General features: G+C 30.7%; 1 protein-coding gene across 2 annotated transcripts in view; it reads left to right on the forward strand.

Moving 5' to 3' along the window:
* The first annotated feature begins 202 nt into the window (after positions 1 to 202).
* The window catches only part of LOC129952571 (voltage-dependent L-type calcium channel subunit beta-1), a 76389-nt gene continuing 59955 nt past the window's right edge, over positions 203 to 16636 (forward strand). Inside the window, exons 1-2 of one of the 2 annotated variants that reach the window (XM_056065219.1) lie at positions 203 to 698; positions 760 to 939. In XM_056065219.1, coding sequence (XP_055921194.1) covers positions 865 to 939 — 75 coding nt within the window. In that variant the 5' untranslated portion in view covers positions 203 to 698; positions 760 to 864. Of the gene's footprint in view, positions 940 to 16636 lie in introns of both variants that reach the window. The other variant, XM_056065218.1, reaches the window with a different exon arrangement.

Genomic DNA, 16636 nt, shown 5'->3' on the forward strand with positions numbered 1-16636 from the left:
GTTCTTTCAGTACAAGTTCAAAAATAGAAGTTCATTTGACGATTTTCCTTGTTTCATTTTTATTTTATTTTCTCATATAGTAAATTAAATACTTGTTCCCTGAGATTTTGTCACCACTTTCCTGCACTCTCTTTTCGAAAATGTAAATATACAAGAAATTTTCTGTTGTATTTTCTCTTTTTAAGATCTTGCACGCAAGCTGTGCCAGAGACTATTTATTTATTTTACGTTTTGGTTTGCTTTTTCGGCTGCTGCACGTCGCGTCATATCGTACTAGGAGTATAGAAATCGCAGGGGAATTTCCACATTCAGCTGAGACCGAATTGATTTTTGTTTAATTTTTCTTTTTTTGAAAACCTAAAAATGTTTTGATATATCGGCTGTGTTACATTCCAATTAATTTATACCCATACCTATATTTCAAAAAAAAAAAATCATGGCCATTTCGGGAATATTTTTTAATGATTAAATATTCCAATTCTCGTTGCTTAGAGTTTTCGAAATTAAACCTCGTTTTTGAAAAATTTTTAAGTGCCTAGTTGAGTTGGTTTATATAACGTCTTTTAAGTGCACATGAAAAATAGTGCAAATAGTGTTAAATACAAAGTTAAAAATAGAGGGCATCTCTATCGCCTCAGCCTAGAATGACCTAAATATCTCGCCTTTAATAATGCTTTGGTTCTTTCTGTGTGGCAAGGGTGGTTATTGAAATTTACCTAAAAGTGTGTTTAAATTTATTTCTCCTTCAAAATTTTGAAGAAATTTCGAGGTTAAGCCCATAGTTCGCCCATATCGACGATCCTGACCAGCTGATAAGCTCATTGCGCCTCTCCGCACCGGAAAACCAGAGACCGGAGAATAAAAATGAAGAAACTACTACACCATCATCATGGCAAACACAACTATAAATCTCCATTCATGATTAGGAATAAAAGGCGGGTAAGAAAAGAATAAGACTAAGAAACTAAAGAACCTTAAGAAGCTAAATAAGAAGCTATAAAGAAGGAGAATACTCATGCTTTCGTTTTTCGCGTATGTCACTTGTCAACACTGTAGCTACATTTGAATTTTCCTGGTGCCACACTCTAATGTGGTATGTGTCATTTAACTGAAAGAGATATTTTTAACAGCTCATTCTTTTGTTGTATTGATCGAATTAATGTAAAGATACATTTTCAATACATAAGCAACGAACTATATGTCCATTATACCGCATTTCTCAAGCCCCATCCCCCTTTTTCATTTTACGTACATATAAACTGAAGTGGCGGCAACATTTTTTGACGGAAATACACATCTTTAGAAATAAACATTTTTACAATTTAAATAAAAAGAGATTTGAAGATTTGTTGGGGTATCCGTGTTCTGTAGGAACTGTTAGAAGTTTATTCTTTATTGCAAATATGTAAATAATATTATAACAATTTTAAATTGTGTGTTGTTTAAACTGTATTGTAGAAAAAGTACTATTTCAAATAATGATTGTTTTGTTTTCTCAATGGTTTAATTTTTATTAAGGCTTTGTTTTTTGAAAATTTGATTTTTCATTTGAATTTAAAAACAGCATGTAGCGGTCAGAAGGGTAGTTGAAGGGTTTTTTTTTAAAAAAACACCATTTTGAATATATCTATTATTAATTTTGAAAAAGGAAATCACTTTTAAAGGCAACATTGAAAGCTTTTACTAAACATTAATTATTTGTTAAACGTTTGAAAACCTTACTTTTTGTTTCTTTTGAGGTCAGTAATGTTTTAAAGTAAATGTTGTTTATACCCTATAATGGATTTAACTTTTATTTTTACAATTGCAAACTTAATTTAAATACATTTTTGAAAACGTTTTGTTTGTTTCCATTTATTGATTTTTGATTCTATATAACAAGCTGCTTTAATGGCGAAACCACCAGCGTTCTCAGTGGCGTCTTTAGGTGGGCCATGGCCCAGGGCCCCGAAATTTGTTGGCCCCCAAATCCAAAAACTCAAAGTGAATGAATGTAAACAAGTTTCATTTTACTCTCCGTTCCGTTGAAATTCTCATCCTCAACATCTTAAACTTCTTTAATTATACACCTGCACACGCTGTCAACATTATTTAAACAACTCTGCTTTCGTTATACTCTACAGTTCTGCGCACATGTTGGCTTTTCAATTCACTCCATAAACAAACACAAAGTTGTCCCATGTTCTTAAAATGTATACCTATTCAAGAGCAAAAGTCTGAATATTTGGCTGACACAATCTTGACAATTCTGTTATATCATATGATTCAATAGAGGATTGCACAGTACAAAGCTATGATAATACGTCTAATATGTCGGAAAAATATTGTGGTTTGCAAGCAAGATTAAAGGAGAAGTGCTACCTTTGGTACCTTGAACAGCCCATTCTCTTAACTTAGATGGCCTTCATGCGGCTGGTTGTGTACAGGAGGCAACAAGTTTCTTTCGAGTGGTTCAAAAAATATAGAACAGCTTCCACCTATCGCTGGAAAAAAAATTGAATGAATGTTTAGGTTCACATAGAGTTCTTAAAAGCCTTTCTGAAACAAGATGGTCACTATCAAATTAACCAAGATGGTTATAAACAAATTACTAAAGCCTTGACATCTATCTCTAGAGATCTAGAGCAAGCTTCAGATACAGCCTGTCTAAGAAAATGTCAAAAATGGAGTCCCTCATTTAAACAAAAATTTGGAGCATAATATTAGAAAGAATTCATAAAACCAGCAAGAGAAATAATAACGATTGATGTTCTTTCATAAATGATCTAAGGGAAAAGTTTGATAAATTTGAATTGTGGGACAAAATTCAGAATCCGGATGCTAATTATAAAGACTTGATGCAACGAAAAATAGTACGAAGTTCGCTTGCAACACATTTTGATGGTCTTGCACTATCCGTCCAGCTGATTGGGAAAGAAAAGTTTAAAATATCAATTTTTTTTTTTTCAATTATTGACACTTTTACTTTGCAATTAAAAATATTAGACTTCAGTGGAGTTCCAAAATTCTTGCGAATAGTTTTAAAAAAAATATCATAGAAAATTTAAAATAATTCAATAAAGATGTAAATGAAGATCTTATTACAATATCAAAATTGTAGTCTAATTACAATGTACAAAACTGGGAACTCATTTCCAAATGTAGAAACTGCCTGTAGCTTTTTTGAATTGAACTGGATAAAAAATTTATTTCGAAGCACAATACTACAACTAAACAGCTTGTCAATTTTATCAATTCAAAATGAATTACTGCAGGAAATTGAATTTGATGACTTAATTAAAGTATGCCTTCAATAATATTTTATTGTGTACTTAAACTTGTATATACGAGTATATTTAAAAAAGAAACCAAATCAAAACAAATATAAAAAATAAACTTACATAAAATTAAAAAAATATATCCTAGTGGGCCCAGGGCCCCAAAAGTTTAAAGACGCTCCTGAGCGTTCTAAAGTCAGAGGTTTTCTTCAACAATGAAGATTATCGAGGTTCTTTCTAAGAACTGACTTACTTTTCTTTGTAAGTCAATTTAAAAAAAACACTATACCTTACTAGTGCATGGAAAGATTATACTCAAAACAAAATGGTATTTATTAACGTTCATCTTTCCTATTTCTAATGTTTGTGAAACATTTGAATATTCCTGCTCTCGGAATTGCTTTATAAAGTGGGAAGTTCTTGGGTGTGCAAGTTTTAAATATCAAAAACTTAAGTTGAATTTCAGTTCCTTACTGCTCACTATGATTATCTTAAAAGATTTGTGCTATGTTAAACCTTTTTCGGAAATTATCGTTCAACCCGCCTTCGCGTCACTATGTTTTTTTGTCTTAAATCAATAAACCTACATATTTTTCGTTGATGACAAACATATTCTTTTTAATAGATTCACTTTACATATAATACTAAAAGAGGTTTCATTTGAGCCAGCTGTCACTTTTGAAGCTACAATCTTGTGACATTTGCTTTTGAAGCTACATTACAAAAATAGTTAACATTTTTCAGTCAAAGTGCTCAGAGCAAAAAAAAATTGTTTGAGCCTTTCATTTCTCGAAGAGATGATCACAATGATTGGCCACCACGATCGTGTTAGTTAAGGCCATTATCGATCTTTTTTCCATCTAACATAAGACATTATATCACTTGTGAAACTTTCAACGCCTTCATTTAAACCAAGTAAATCTAATCACAATAAAATCTGAAGTTCTTTTCCAAAATATTTCATTGTTAAATCAGGAGTTCCCCAGGATAGCCATTTAGGATCACTACTCTTTCGGTCTGACATAAGAAATATACAGAATTTTAATACCTTTTGAAGAAACCTCGTGAATAACCGTTAATTTTGAGCCTAGTACAGCTGGATTCTATATTGATTTAAATCTTCTTGTTCCTCCTAATTATATAAATCCTAATAATTATATAAATTTTAACATCATCTGCACAAATTAGCGATATGAAATTACTTAAAAGAAAAGACAAATCATCAATAAATAAAATAAATAGTAATGGACCAAGGTGACTCCCTTGAGGTACACCAGAATTGATTTTAAATTGACATAAAGGGTTACTTCTAAACATGATACTAACATATTTATCTTTAAGATGTGATGAAATACACATAACTAAACCGTCCTTAAGTCCAATTTATCTCAATTTAGAAAGAAGAAAAAAGAAGAGTTTTGCAATAAATAAGTATTTGTATATACTTTCCCACAAACCCATGATGATTTTACATATTACAGAAAAACAATTAAAAGACATTGCATTAAAGACATAGGAATCAAACAACTAGAGGAATAACAGACAATTTCGCTAAAGGACGATAATTCTTAACTAATATTTTTAGAACCTCTTTTATGGACTGGTTTAGTTATGGATATTTGCAATTAGGAGACTTGTTAAAAAGACGAAACACATTCCTCTAACGTAAAACGTTCCACTTTGATTTAAAATATTGTCAAGTATAGAGGCCTCAGAAATCGAAAAGTTGATTGATGCAAGATGACTGTTATCTTATGTGTTAGGAAAAATAAGAGAAGAGGTGCCTTGCAGAAGAAAAATCTTCAAACGCAGTCTTGAAATAAACTGCGAACATGTTTAAAATTGCGTTGCTTAAACAGTATGGTGAACAAGAATTTAGCACACTTGTTAAAGAAAATAAAAACCATTTAATTTTCAATTTGTTTTCTTATTATAAAATTAGTTATATTTTTATTTTTTCATAGTACTTCATCAAATATGTTTGACATCTGTAAGAAGAAAAAAGTATGGAATGTAGAAACATCAATTTTTCGCCTCGACACGAATTTAGCACATTCAACAGTTTCTTGATAAAATTTTACTTATCGTTATCAATTCTAAGTTTTTCTTAGTATTTGGTAGGGAATCCTTTATTTTGCAGTACAGAAGAAATTCTTCTTGGCAAACTTTTAACCAAAGCCTCACATCTTGATTTTAGAATTGCATACCAAGCATTTTGAATCTGCTGCCACAATAGTGTTAAATTGGTTGGTTTTTTTGCTCTATGTAATGTTCAACATCATTCCACAAATTCTCGATCGGGCTAAGATCGGGTGATTGTGCTGGCAACTTCAAAACTTCACTAACTTTGAAGTGTGTTTAAGGTCGTTGTCGTGCATGAAGCGCCATAATAACGGGAAATTATCTTCTTCGTAGGGTATCATATGATCCAACAGGATATCCCTGTACAAGTTCTGGTCCATTTTGGTGTAAATTTGTACGATGGGGCCAACCAACGCCGGCCGTGCCATGAAAAAGCAGCCCAGACCATAAGGTTGCCTCCACCGTATTTCACCATCTTAATGGTGATCATATTCCCAGTTTTTTGGACGCCATACATATTTTTTCACATCAGATCCAAACCGGCAGAATTGGATTTATTGCTCCAGAACATTTTTTTCCAAAAACTTTTGCTTTGCTAGGTGAGCTTTGGCAAATTGTAACCTAGATTTCAGATTTTTTTGATGGATTTACGCCTAGGCCCGTGAGGCCCGGCCTAGGGCAGCATAATTTAAGGGTGGCAAAATTTTTGAAATGCCAAAAAAATGTATGATTAAAGATTCATGTTGCAGTAAGAGGGTTGCCATTTCGAGGAAATTCAGAACGAATAGGAGATCCCCTAATTAGGATTTTTTAGGAACAGTAGAGCTTCTTGCTGAATTCGATTCATTTTTATCTGAACATTTAAAATTATATGCGCACCCTGGTAGTGGAAATACGTCGTATTTGTCTAAGACAATCTATGAAGAAATTATATTGTTAATTCAGTATAAAGTACTACAACAAATTTCCAGTGAAGTGCAATCTGCTAGGTATTTTGGTATAATTGTAGACTCTACGCCTGATATTGCACATGTTGATGAGCTTACTATAATTATCAGATATGTACGTGATAACGGTGAGATTGTTGAAAGGTTTCTAGAATTTTTACCAAATATCGGCCATAAAGCTAAAGATATTGAGGATGCTTTGTTAAAATCTCTCGAAAATAATGATTTGGAAATAATGAACTGTCGTGGTCAATCTTATGATAATGCAAGCAATCTGTCAGCTATATATTCAGGCCTTTAGACACGAATCAAAACAATTAATCCTTTAGCAGATTACGTTCCTTGTTCATTAAATTTGGAATGTAATTTTAGATCGTTTTAATGCTGCTAGTAAGAAGCTTCAAGAATCTCAAACTGATTTATAATCCGTTGTTCAGATCTATAACTCTCTGGCTCTATTTCTTTAAGACATGAGACATAGAATTTTCTGATTATGAAGAATATCCAAAACACTATCTGGAGTTCCCGATTATTATCGTTATGATACTCATAACAAAAAAACCAGAAGAATTTAGCCAGATGTGTCACGGTTAAATGAAAGAACACCTTTTTCTGGACAAGGAAATTTTCGCACAAATGTTTATTACCCTATTCTAGACACTCTAAGTGTACAATTGGCCGGGCGTAAAAGTGCATAGAAAAAGCTTGACGAAAATATAAATTTTGTTGTTTGTTATCCGAAATAGATACAAACGAATTGAAAAATCTTGCCAATAAACTAAGCAATGAATTTATTCATTTACATTTTCAATTGCAAGATTTCTTAGCAAATACGGAAGATGTACGCTCTGCACAAAAAATATGCAATGCAGTAAAGCATTCATGGAGTCTTCGAGATGTTTATCCGAATGTGGACATTGCTCTCCGTATTTTTTTGAGTATTCCGGCTACAAATTGTTCAGGAGAAAGATCTTTTTCCACTCGAAAACGCTTAAAAACTTATTTACGCGCAAGCATGGGCCAAGATAGACTTAATGCTCTTGCATTAATGTCAATTGAAGCTAAACTAGTCCAAGAAATTAATTATGACCATATAATCGACGTTTTTTCGCGACCAAAGCCAGGAAAAAAATTTAAAATTAATTAATATTGAAAAAAATGTTTAAGATTTCTTTGTTTAAATTTTAATACTCATTTATCTATATTTAAAAAATTATATTTCAATAAATAAAGTTATTTTAAAATAAAAATATTGGATCAAAATTAATGAAATTCAATTTATCAAAAAGGGTGGCGCATCGAACAGGGCCTATGGCGGCAGCAAGCTTAAATCCGTCATTGCAATAACTCCAAACATGACTAATTATTATTATTTTTTTTTATTTTTTTAATATTGATCATTAAAGGAATATTTAATTACCTCAAAAATTATCATACAAAAATTAAAAAGAGGCTGGGATTCGACCCACACTGATAACTTCCCATCCCGTCTGTCGATTTGTCTTGCTTAAAAGTTTGTCTATTTTTTAACAAATTTGCGCACTATTTTTTGTAGATTTTATTTTTTAATTCCTGAATATTGAAAACAATATTTTCTGTGAAATAAATTAAGTTTGAAGCCAATATTTTTAGTTTTTGAAAAGCTATTTGAGCCGAAAGTAAATTTTTTACCTAGTTTTAGTATTGTTTTTTTAGAATTTTATTTTTTGTAAAAAAAACTGTCAATTCGATTTTTTTAAAAATTTTACCAAATGTTGAAAACAATATTTCTTATAAGATAAAATTAGTTTGAAGCCAATTTTTCAAAGTTTTGAAGAGATATTTGAGTCGAAAATCAATTTTTACCCACTTTTATACGTTTTTTTTTTAGGTTTTTATTTTTTGTAAAAAAAACTGTCAATTCGATTTTTCTCAAAATTTGTCCTTATGTTGAAAACAATATTTCTTATAAGAAAAATTAGTAAAAACCTATTATCTCAATGTTTTTAAAAGATATTTGAGTCGAAAATCATTTTTTACGAACTTTTGTCAATTCAATTTTTCTCAAAATTTTATCAGATGTCAAAAACATTATTTTTCGTTGCACACAATTGTTTTAGAGATGAAATCATATTTCAGTCGTAAAATTTTAAAAAAACCGTTATATTGATTTTTTTCAAAAAATATACCTGTTTGGTATCACGTTACAGTATATTATATAAAATTTAATTCAAGTCTCTAGCGTTTTTGGTTCGTAAGATATTTAGGGTTAACCAAAATTTTCACCTTTTTTTCAAACTGCTATGGTGAAAAAAACCACCCACGCAATTTTCTTGAGAGCCCTTTCTGCATCTTTCTGCCTTATTATCTGTATAACAAAATTTATTTGAAGTCGATATCTCTTCTGGTTCTTGAGCTATGGACGACGAAAAAAACGTCGCGAACGCACAGACATCTTTCTAAAAATCTTTTATTTCGACTCTATTGACATTGAAACGTCGAGAAATGTCAAAATTTTCAATTTGACAAATCGGACCCATTACAATAACTTCCTATGGGAAGTTAAAAATGCACTCTTTGATTGCAAAACGGGCTAAATTTATGTCCAGCTAAAAACATCGCAATTCACAAACAATCTTCATTTTTCACAAAACAGTTTTTTACTTTTCAATCATTTACACATTTTTATTACCATATAAGGTAGTCATAGTAACAACATACAAATGAACCGTTACTTGCAAGTAATAAAGAATTGAAAGTAGAGAAATACTTGTACTCTTTTCAGTGTGTTAACTTCCTGTCCACCACTGTATATCCAAAAAGTTTATTTAAAAATATTGTCTGTATTTTAAAATTTAACTGGAAAATAGTTTGCTATCAAAAATTTTAATGCCATTTGATTCAATTCTTCAAGATTAGTATTTTAAAATTAATTAATGTTCTATATTTAAAACTATTCAGTTTTAGTTTACAAATATTTTTAGAATGCACTTACTTTAAGTTTAATAAAATACGTTTTACATTTCGAAAAATATTGACTAATTTTCGAAATATCGAATTTCGAATAAAAGCATTTTATATTTTTTCTTTAAATAAAACATAAACACAATGACATTTTTTCATTAAATATAATTGATTATAGTATTTATTATTATCAAATTATTGAATCAGTTATTTAATTCTTGAGAAAATTTAAAAACTAAATAACGGTTGCATGTTGGGTAGCCTTCTGAACCATTAAAAAACATATTTTTTTATTGAAAAAGCCAAATAAAGAACAAATATTTACGAGAAAATTTGAACACAAATTTATAAGTTCGTTTTTGAGAATATTTAAATTGTATATTTTTGACCTTAAACCTTAATTTAAAACAATCTTGTCAACAGCTAAATGTAATTAATAATAAATATTTTATAAATATTTTGGCTTATAAATTCATTCAATAAATTAAAATACAAAAAAATAAATGTGTGTCCAATTTATAAAAAGCTTAAACTAATCATTAAAAACATATGCATTTCTTCGTACTAAAAATTCAAGAGTCATTCTGCTATTTTTCAGTAGGTTCCTACACATAGACCAAATTTTATGAACTTCATCACCTGTTAAAGTGCACATTCCATATAGAGATATACATACAGGTCTTTTCAAATCTAACCTTGTTTTTAATTTAAAACAGAACGATAGGAAAAAGGATAGATTTCTACCTTGATAATCATTTTTTCAATTATTACATTTATTTATATGACTTTATTACTCGTGTTCCTGTTGTTGTAGTTTTTTCATTCTACAACGCTCTCTTTATACCTTTTAAAACTAAAACCTTGTACCTATTCATTGGCTCATTGCCCTTTGCTATAGAGAACTCATAGTTATGAGCGCATTGCAAACAGAAACACTTTTTATAGTTGATTTGATTTGAGTATTTTTCAAGTTTCACCTAGAAAACACATTGAAATCCAAATCCAAGTAGAACAAAATAAATCTCTCAAAAAGTTATTTGTACGCGACGACGGCATACTTTAGGCTACGTTAATAAAATGTCACGTTCATGGCACCCCTGCTCTTATACTTGCTTCCCGATGACACTACTATCATGCCGTGGCCTGGAACTCCTTTTAAAAATGATGTGTAACTGGAATAATTTTGGAATTTAAACATTCTTAAAATATTGGGAAGGATATTCCAGGTTGTTCTTCTAGGTATGAAGCTTTTTGTTTCTTATAATACTGCGAGTATATCTGAAAATTTTCTCTTTATCGGGAAAAATTTTCTCAGTATTTTCTAAGATGGAAAGCGCATGCGTGAAAGAGAAAAAGAAAATTATACTGGAAGTGCAAACTTTTTTCAAAAGTACATGTTTTTCGAAAGGAAAGGGTAAATAAAATGCGTATATTGTCCAGTGGGGTGTACGATAAAATGGCAAGAAAGTAAAAATAGAAGAAAGAATTAGTTTACTTATCAAACTTCGGTACATATAGCTAGATCGTCTAGACAAGAGGATTTATAGAACTATTTTGCATGTAGGTACGAGTATGAACGTATTTTTGTACAGTACGTGTTCTATTTAAAGAAATTGTAAAATATACTTAATAATAACTTTAAGAATTAAAATGAAATAATATTCTAAATAAAATTGTAAAAAATATTTGAAAATTGATTTTTAACAAAATAAAGGAAAAATTGTAGGTTTGATATTTTTCGCAAAACAATTTGACATACAAAATACAAAAATATTGATGGTGTATTAAAACCTAGAAAATAATTCATTTGAAACAATTAAGATTTTACTTCCTCCAAAGTGTTTCTTGTTCAAGGTTATTTCAGATAATCTAAACATACATTACAAGTTAAATCATTTTACACGATCAACGTCGTGTGCATGTAAGTTGATCTCTTACGCTGATGACATGAAAACAACAAAGGTCACTTTCCGATTCTTTCTTACTCTAAAATTATCTTGACTCAATTCAGATTTATGCGACAAAAATTTCTTAGAACCCAATGTAGCTGAACGCCAAATTATAACTTTCACCCGTTAGCGATCACATCTTTCCTACCAAACTTACAAGATGTTACCATTCATTTTGTCTGTTCTATTCGCGACCTAGGAGTCCATTTTGATTATTTTATTAAGAAGTCCAACTTATCCCCTGGCTTTATCAAACGTTTTTCTTAAGAATTTTCAAACCCCTAAGTCTCTAATGGCTGAATCCAACTTCAGCTTCACTTGACCTTTACGAGTTCAGCTTTAAGAATTTAATGCATGCTATCACAATGAAGCTTCGACCTCACGTTTCGTTTGACAATCGTTAGGAAAAGAACGTAATGTAACGTGACATGACTCCAAACGGAAGCTCTACTTCAATTATCTGAACATTTGCTTTGTCTGACAGCTAAACAGCTGTAAAAAAAATGTCAATAAACAAAATATTTGCTCTTTAGAGCGATGAAATAATAGAAATGTCATTCAAAGCAACCTCACAGCAGGCCCACCGTAACGCAGAAGCCAAAGCTGAAACGTGTTTGTGATTCAGCCATAAATACCTATACACCACCTTTGTTTGACCTCTCTTGAGGCTAGTCAAGTCTGATCTCCTCATCAAAATTCTGACTCTCAAAAAATTGAATCTGCACCATGCAGATTTCTTTTATTCGGTCTTTCTTGGGTTGAAAATCTATTCTTGGCACTTTAAGAATATCGTTTAAAGCTTATTAATCTGCGAACTCTCCAAAAACGCCTCGAAGACGATGATATCCTCTTTTTACACCAGCTTTTTGCAGGTACTATAGACTCACCATTTTTTTTAGAAAAACTTCCTTTTTATAGTAATCCAAGGAACGTCAGACAGGACACACTCTTTAGCGTTCCTCATCACCATACAAATGATGGTCTTTTTGAACATATTACAAGAAGGATGTGCTAAGCTAACAACGTGCATACAACCTTTGACTTCCATATCAGTCCTTCATCGCTTAGAAACAAACTTTAAGCATCTTGCACATGAGCTAAGAACTGCGAACTGTGGATGTTCGCATATTTTGACTTTTCTTTCACATGAGGTTTATTTCTATTAGCAGACAGCGACGTATTGTCAATTTATAATTTCAAAAAAGAAAATTAGAGTGGTATAATTTTGGGGTTAAGTTGAGCGCGAACAATCTATTCGTTGCAGTGTGGATGGTATGTGGAACGCGATTAGAGTTTGACAGTTCGTAGCAACCACACTGCAACTCGTTGCTGCCAAATTGTTTTTACAAAATTGTTTTGTTTTAGAAAAAAATGCAAATTTTATTATCCTAACATAAGCGTCAATTGGTTTCATATAATATAAATGTGTTTTTGTTTGAAATTGACTTTTTGAAATGTGTAAAATCACGTTTGTTCGCTATTATGTGCAAGGCCCTTAACAACTCGTTCCTTTTTTTTTTAAGTTTTTTGTTCATTAAAAACTATTGTCTGGGCCTTCGAGAACAAGCACAAGCATAATATAAAAGAATGAATTTAAGTCTAGCCTTTAAGTCCTTTTTGTTAATAGCTTCGAAGTTTGTAAAAAAATAAATAAACTATAAATATAACGAGATCTGGGGTGGAATCGGCTAAGTTGATTGTTGATAAATGACAATCAAAATGATCGAATTTGATCTACATAAGGTGATAATCAAATTGATACCCAAAAAGCTATCACAAAAAAATGTGATAGTCATTTTCAAACAAATTTATTTTTTCCAAATAGAGCTACCAGACCCTTACACATTTACAACGACTTTAAAATTTTCTTAGTTCACTTTGTTTCTTTTAAAAAACATATTCCTATGACCGACAAAGCTTACGAAATTCGAAAAAAAGCAAGAAAAGTGAGAATTTTATTCAAATTCACCCAATTTAAAACCATTACTTAGATATTTTATAAGAATCAATTTAAAATTTCACCAAGGCAACAACGAGTTTTGACAATTTGAATCTGAAATTGTTCAATTGAATTGAATTGAGTTGAATCATCTTACACAGACGGAATGAAAATGATAGTCAATTTGACTATCAAAAAATTGATAGTCAACAATCACCTTAGCCGATTCCACCCCTGAAATTTTCAACTTTGTATTAATTTTTAATATTCAAAAAATCTCTTGGTTAAATAAATTAACAAGAACTTCTGAATACAACAATCAACCCATTCCTGCAATTAGAAAACATTGAATCCTAAGTTTGTAAGTTTATGTAGAAAAAATTGCCTTACCGTAATCATTTTTTAAAAATGTTTAACGTAGACCTATGTCATGACAGTTTTACACAATAATTGTCGTTCTTCAAGTATTACATTAACTTAAGGTGTCTATAAATACCCAATACGCATGCATGAGTGCACCCGTACAACTGTTTATTTTTTAGAGTAAAATGAAGATAGAATACAACTTCCTAAAAATTTGTGCCACGCATACTTATTAAACTAATATTTTTGAGTTTAAACGATAAGCTTTAGTAAAAATAACATATTATGTAACATTAATCAAAAGGAAAAGTCAATTTTTAAGGTTTTACAAAGACTAATTTTGTTTACTATTTCAACCTAACCAACAATCAAAAATCTGGAAAATGTCAAAAATTGTATAAAACTAAAAACAAAAATTAACGTCCAAGTCCAATTTCTTGACCATGTTCTAAAATAAATTAAAAATTATCGGTTTATATCTGCTGGAACTTCATTTTAAAAGTATTTTTAACAAGCATTTCTTCACATCTAATCATATCTGTAGAACTGTACCGTTTTAGGAATTTAAAATCTCTGTAAAACTGAGATCTACAGTTTAGCACGCCGTAGCTATTTCTGACAATTTACGAACGAAATTAAAAACATCTGTCAGTTTTCGTTGTAGCAGACATTTTTTTTAGAATTTAGTTTTAATATTCTCACTTTTTGTTTAAAGACAAATTCTGATTTCTTTTAACATTCGTGTTTTTTTTTAACTGTTCTTTTCAAAAGTGTACAAATATTGTTTTTGCCCTAAACATCTTCACTTGAATAAAGGTCAATATAAATTGGTTCTGATCTTATTTTTTCCATTGTTTCTTTAAAACTCAAACCATTCATGCAGATATTAAAGTCCTGAAACCATGATATTGAAAAGTTTCACAAAGTCGTGTGAATATTTGTCATATTCTCCTTCAAAATATAATTGTTTTCTATTTGAATTTGTAATTATAATGTTGTTAAAATAACGTATTCAGTAGAAAGATATATTTTTAATAGCAAAACTCTGTGTAAACTGAGCGGTAGCAAACCAAACACTATTTTAAGAAATAAATAAAATATCTACATATCTATTTCACAAAATCGTGTGTTTAGTAAATTGAGCCTGAAGATTATTTTCGAGATGAAAAATGCATAAAGTTTCGAAGATTTAAGTACTTCTTCAGATGTAACAATTTAAAAACGGGCGTCTTGTCTTCTAAAGACCTATTTGTCTACACTTTTATATGGTCATGTTGTCCATTTAAATATTGACTATTTTAGATTTGATGTTATTTTATTGACATAATTTAAATAGCTATTATGTCATTTGTACAGACTGAAAACTTGTGGTCTTTAAAAACGTTAGCATGCATAGTGTCCTTCCATCCTTTGATGTGAAAATATGTTAAACTAATACAAAACGTCCGAAAAGTAAATTAGTTAATGGGTCTAATTGCATATATGTAACTTAAACTTTAAAAACTTGTCAGCGTCCAGAACATTTTACAGTATGCGGTTAAAATTCATGACTTTTTGGCAAACCCTTCATATGTTATAACTATATATTCAAGAAAAGATCTGAATTATTCTTAAAATTAGATTTTTCAGAAGAAGTAAAAACATTGTTGAACCAAGTTGTAATGTCCTAGGCCCCCGAGTTTAAGGGTCTATTAAAATGAACTTCTATATAAGTCTGAGCTTCTAACCCTTCAAATGAGTCATTGAACTTTTAAGGTGTAAGAAGAAATCTAACAGATTTGTAGGATCCATTTACATTGCCAGACCAAAAGTGCAGTGGCGATGGCACCATATAAGTCTACTCCCATCGACTTACCTTTTGTAAATCTCAATATAAATAAATCATACAACATCAACGCTTGGGACATCGACATTACTTTACAATAATTCAATCAACATGCATTTTCTTCTTTAAAAGTATAGCGGGTTATTATTTTATCGATGAATATAATACATTTGTTTTTTCTCCCGTTTCTGCTTTTACTTCTCGCTACGCGGTTGCTTCCTTCTTCTACCAACGCATAGAAAAAACCCGATGTTCACCGACTTTCATCGATGAATTTGTAATGTGTCTGAAAATTCACTTGCTTGTTGTGTTGGAAATGGAGAAATACGCATTGCGCATGTCAGGTTGAGCCTCAAAGCAGTACGTTGATGCACTACACTTGTTGTTCATTTTCAAAGATTAAACAAATATTCAACCATTCTTTATAAGAAAAAAGACAAACGGAACGAAACCCGTCTCTTATCGACTTATTGGATATTTTCCTTCATTCTCGGCGGATGAAGTTTATAAAGTTGGGGTTGCCACTTAAAGAAAATTGCGTAGAGAAATGACTTTTGCAGAAAGTTTCTGTAATTTTAGTTAAGTGGAACAAGTAGCCAAAGTTTACGGTTTACAAGCAAATTGCGAGGGGTATAACCAAACAAATTATTAAAGAAAGATAAAAAGTTAGTTAAAATTTGAATTGGAAGTGATTTGTGAAAAGTTGTTGCATTTTAGTTACTCAAAAATCACAATGGCTCTTATAGGAATAGATTGCTGTTTGACAGATTTTCTGTTAGATGAAAATAATGACTTTCAGAAACATAATTTCTTAAACAAAAAAAAAGTGGGAAATATTACGCTCTACCCTTCCTTTGAGCTTTTCTATATAATTAGAAAGCAAAGATTTGAATGTTTTGAGTCTTGGCTTGGCTCTAATTTCTTAGAGAAATTTGAATCAATTTTCGAAAGTCTAAACGGTTGCGCAGAACCGCCACGAAAAAGAAGAATATTGAAATAATTTAGTATTCTTAGATGTTCTTAATAAATCGAAATATGATTCTTTTGTAGCAACGAACAAATGATGAAAAAATATTTTCTTTAATAAAATAAATAAATTGGGTGGCGCAACAGTCCGTTTGAGAACTAGGGCCTAGTGACTGACAACTCTCAACCATTCCTGTGTGCAAGTACTGTTGTCAGGGATGGAAATTTTGTACATATATTTTTTATTCGAGAAGATTGTTTTTAACACTTTCGATTAGTGTTGCTTCAGTTGAGAGACCTTTTTCAGCAAGAACATTTCAGTAAGTACATTTCTGATATTCTTTGTAAGTCGCTTATTTCTCTAC

Source organism: Eupeodes corollae, chromosome 3, assembly GCF_945859685.1.
Source record: "Eupeodes corollae chromosome 3, idEupCoro1.1, whole genome shotgun sequence".
In the NCBI taxonomy this organism is placed as follows: Eukaryota; Metazoa; Arthropoda; class Insecta; order Diptera; family Syrphidae; genus Eupeodes; species Eupeodes corollae.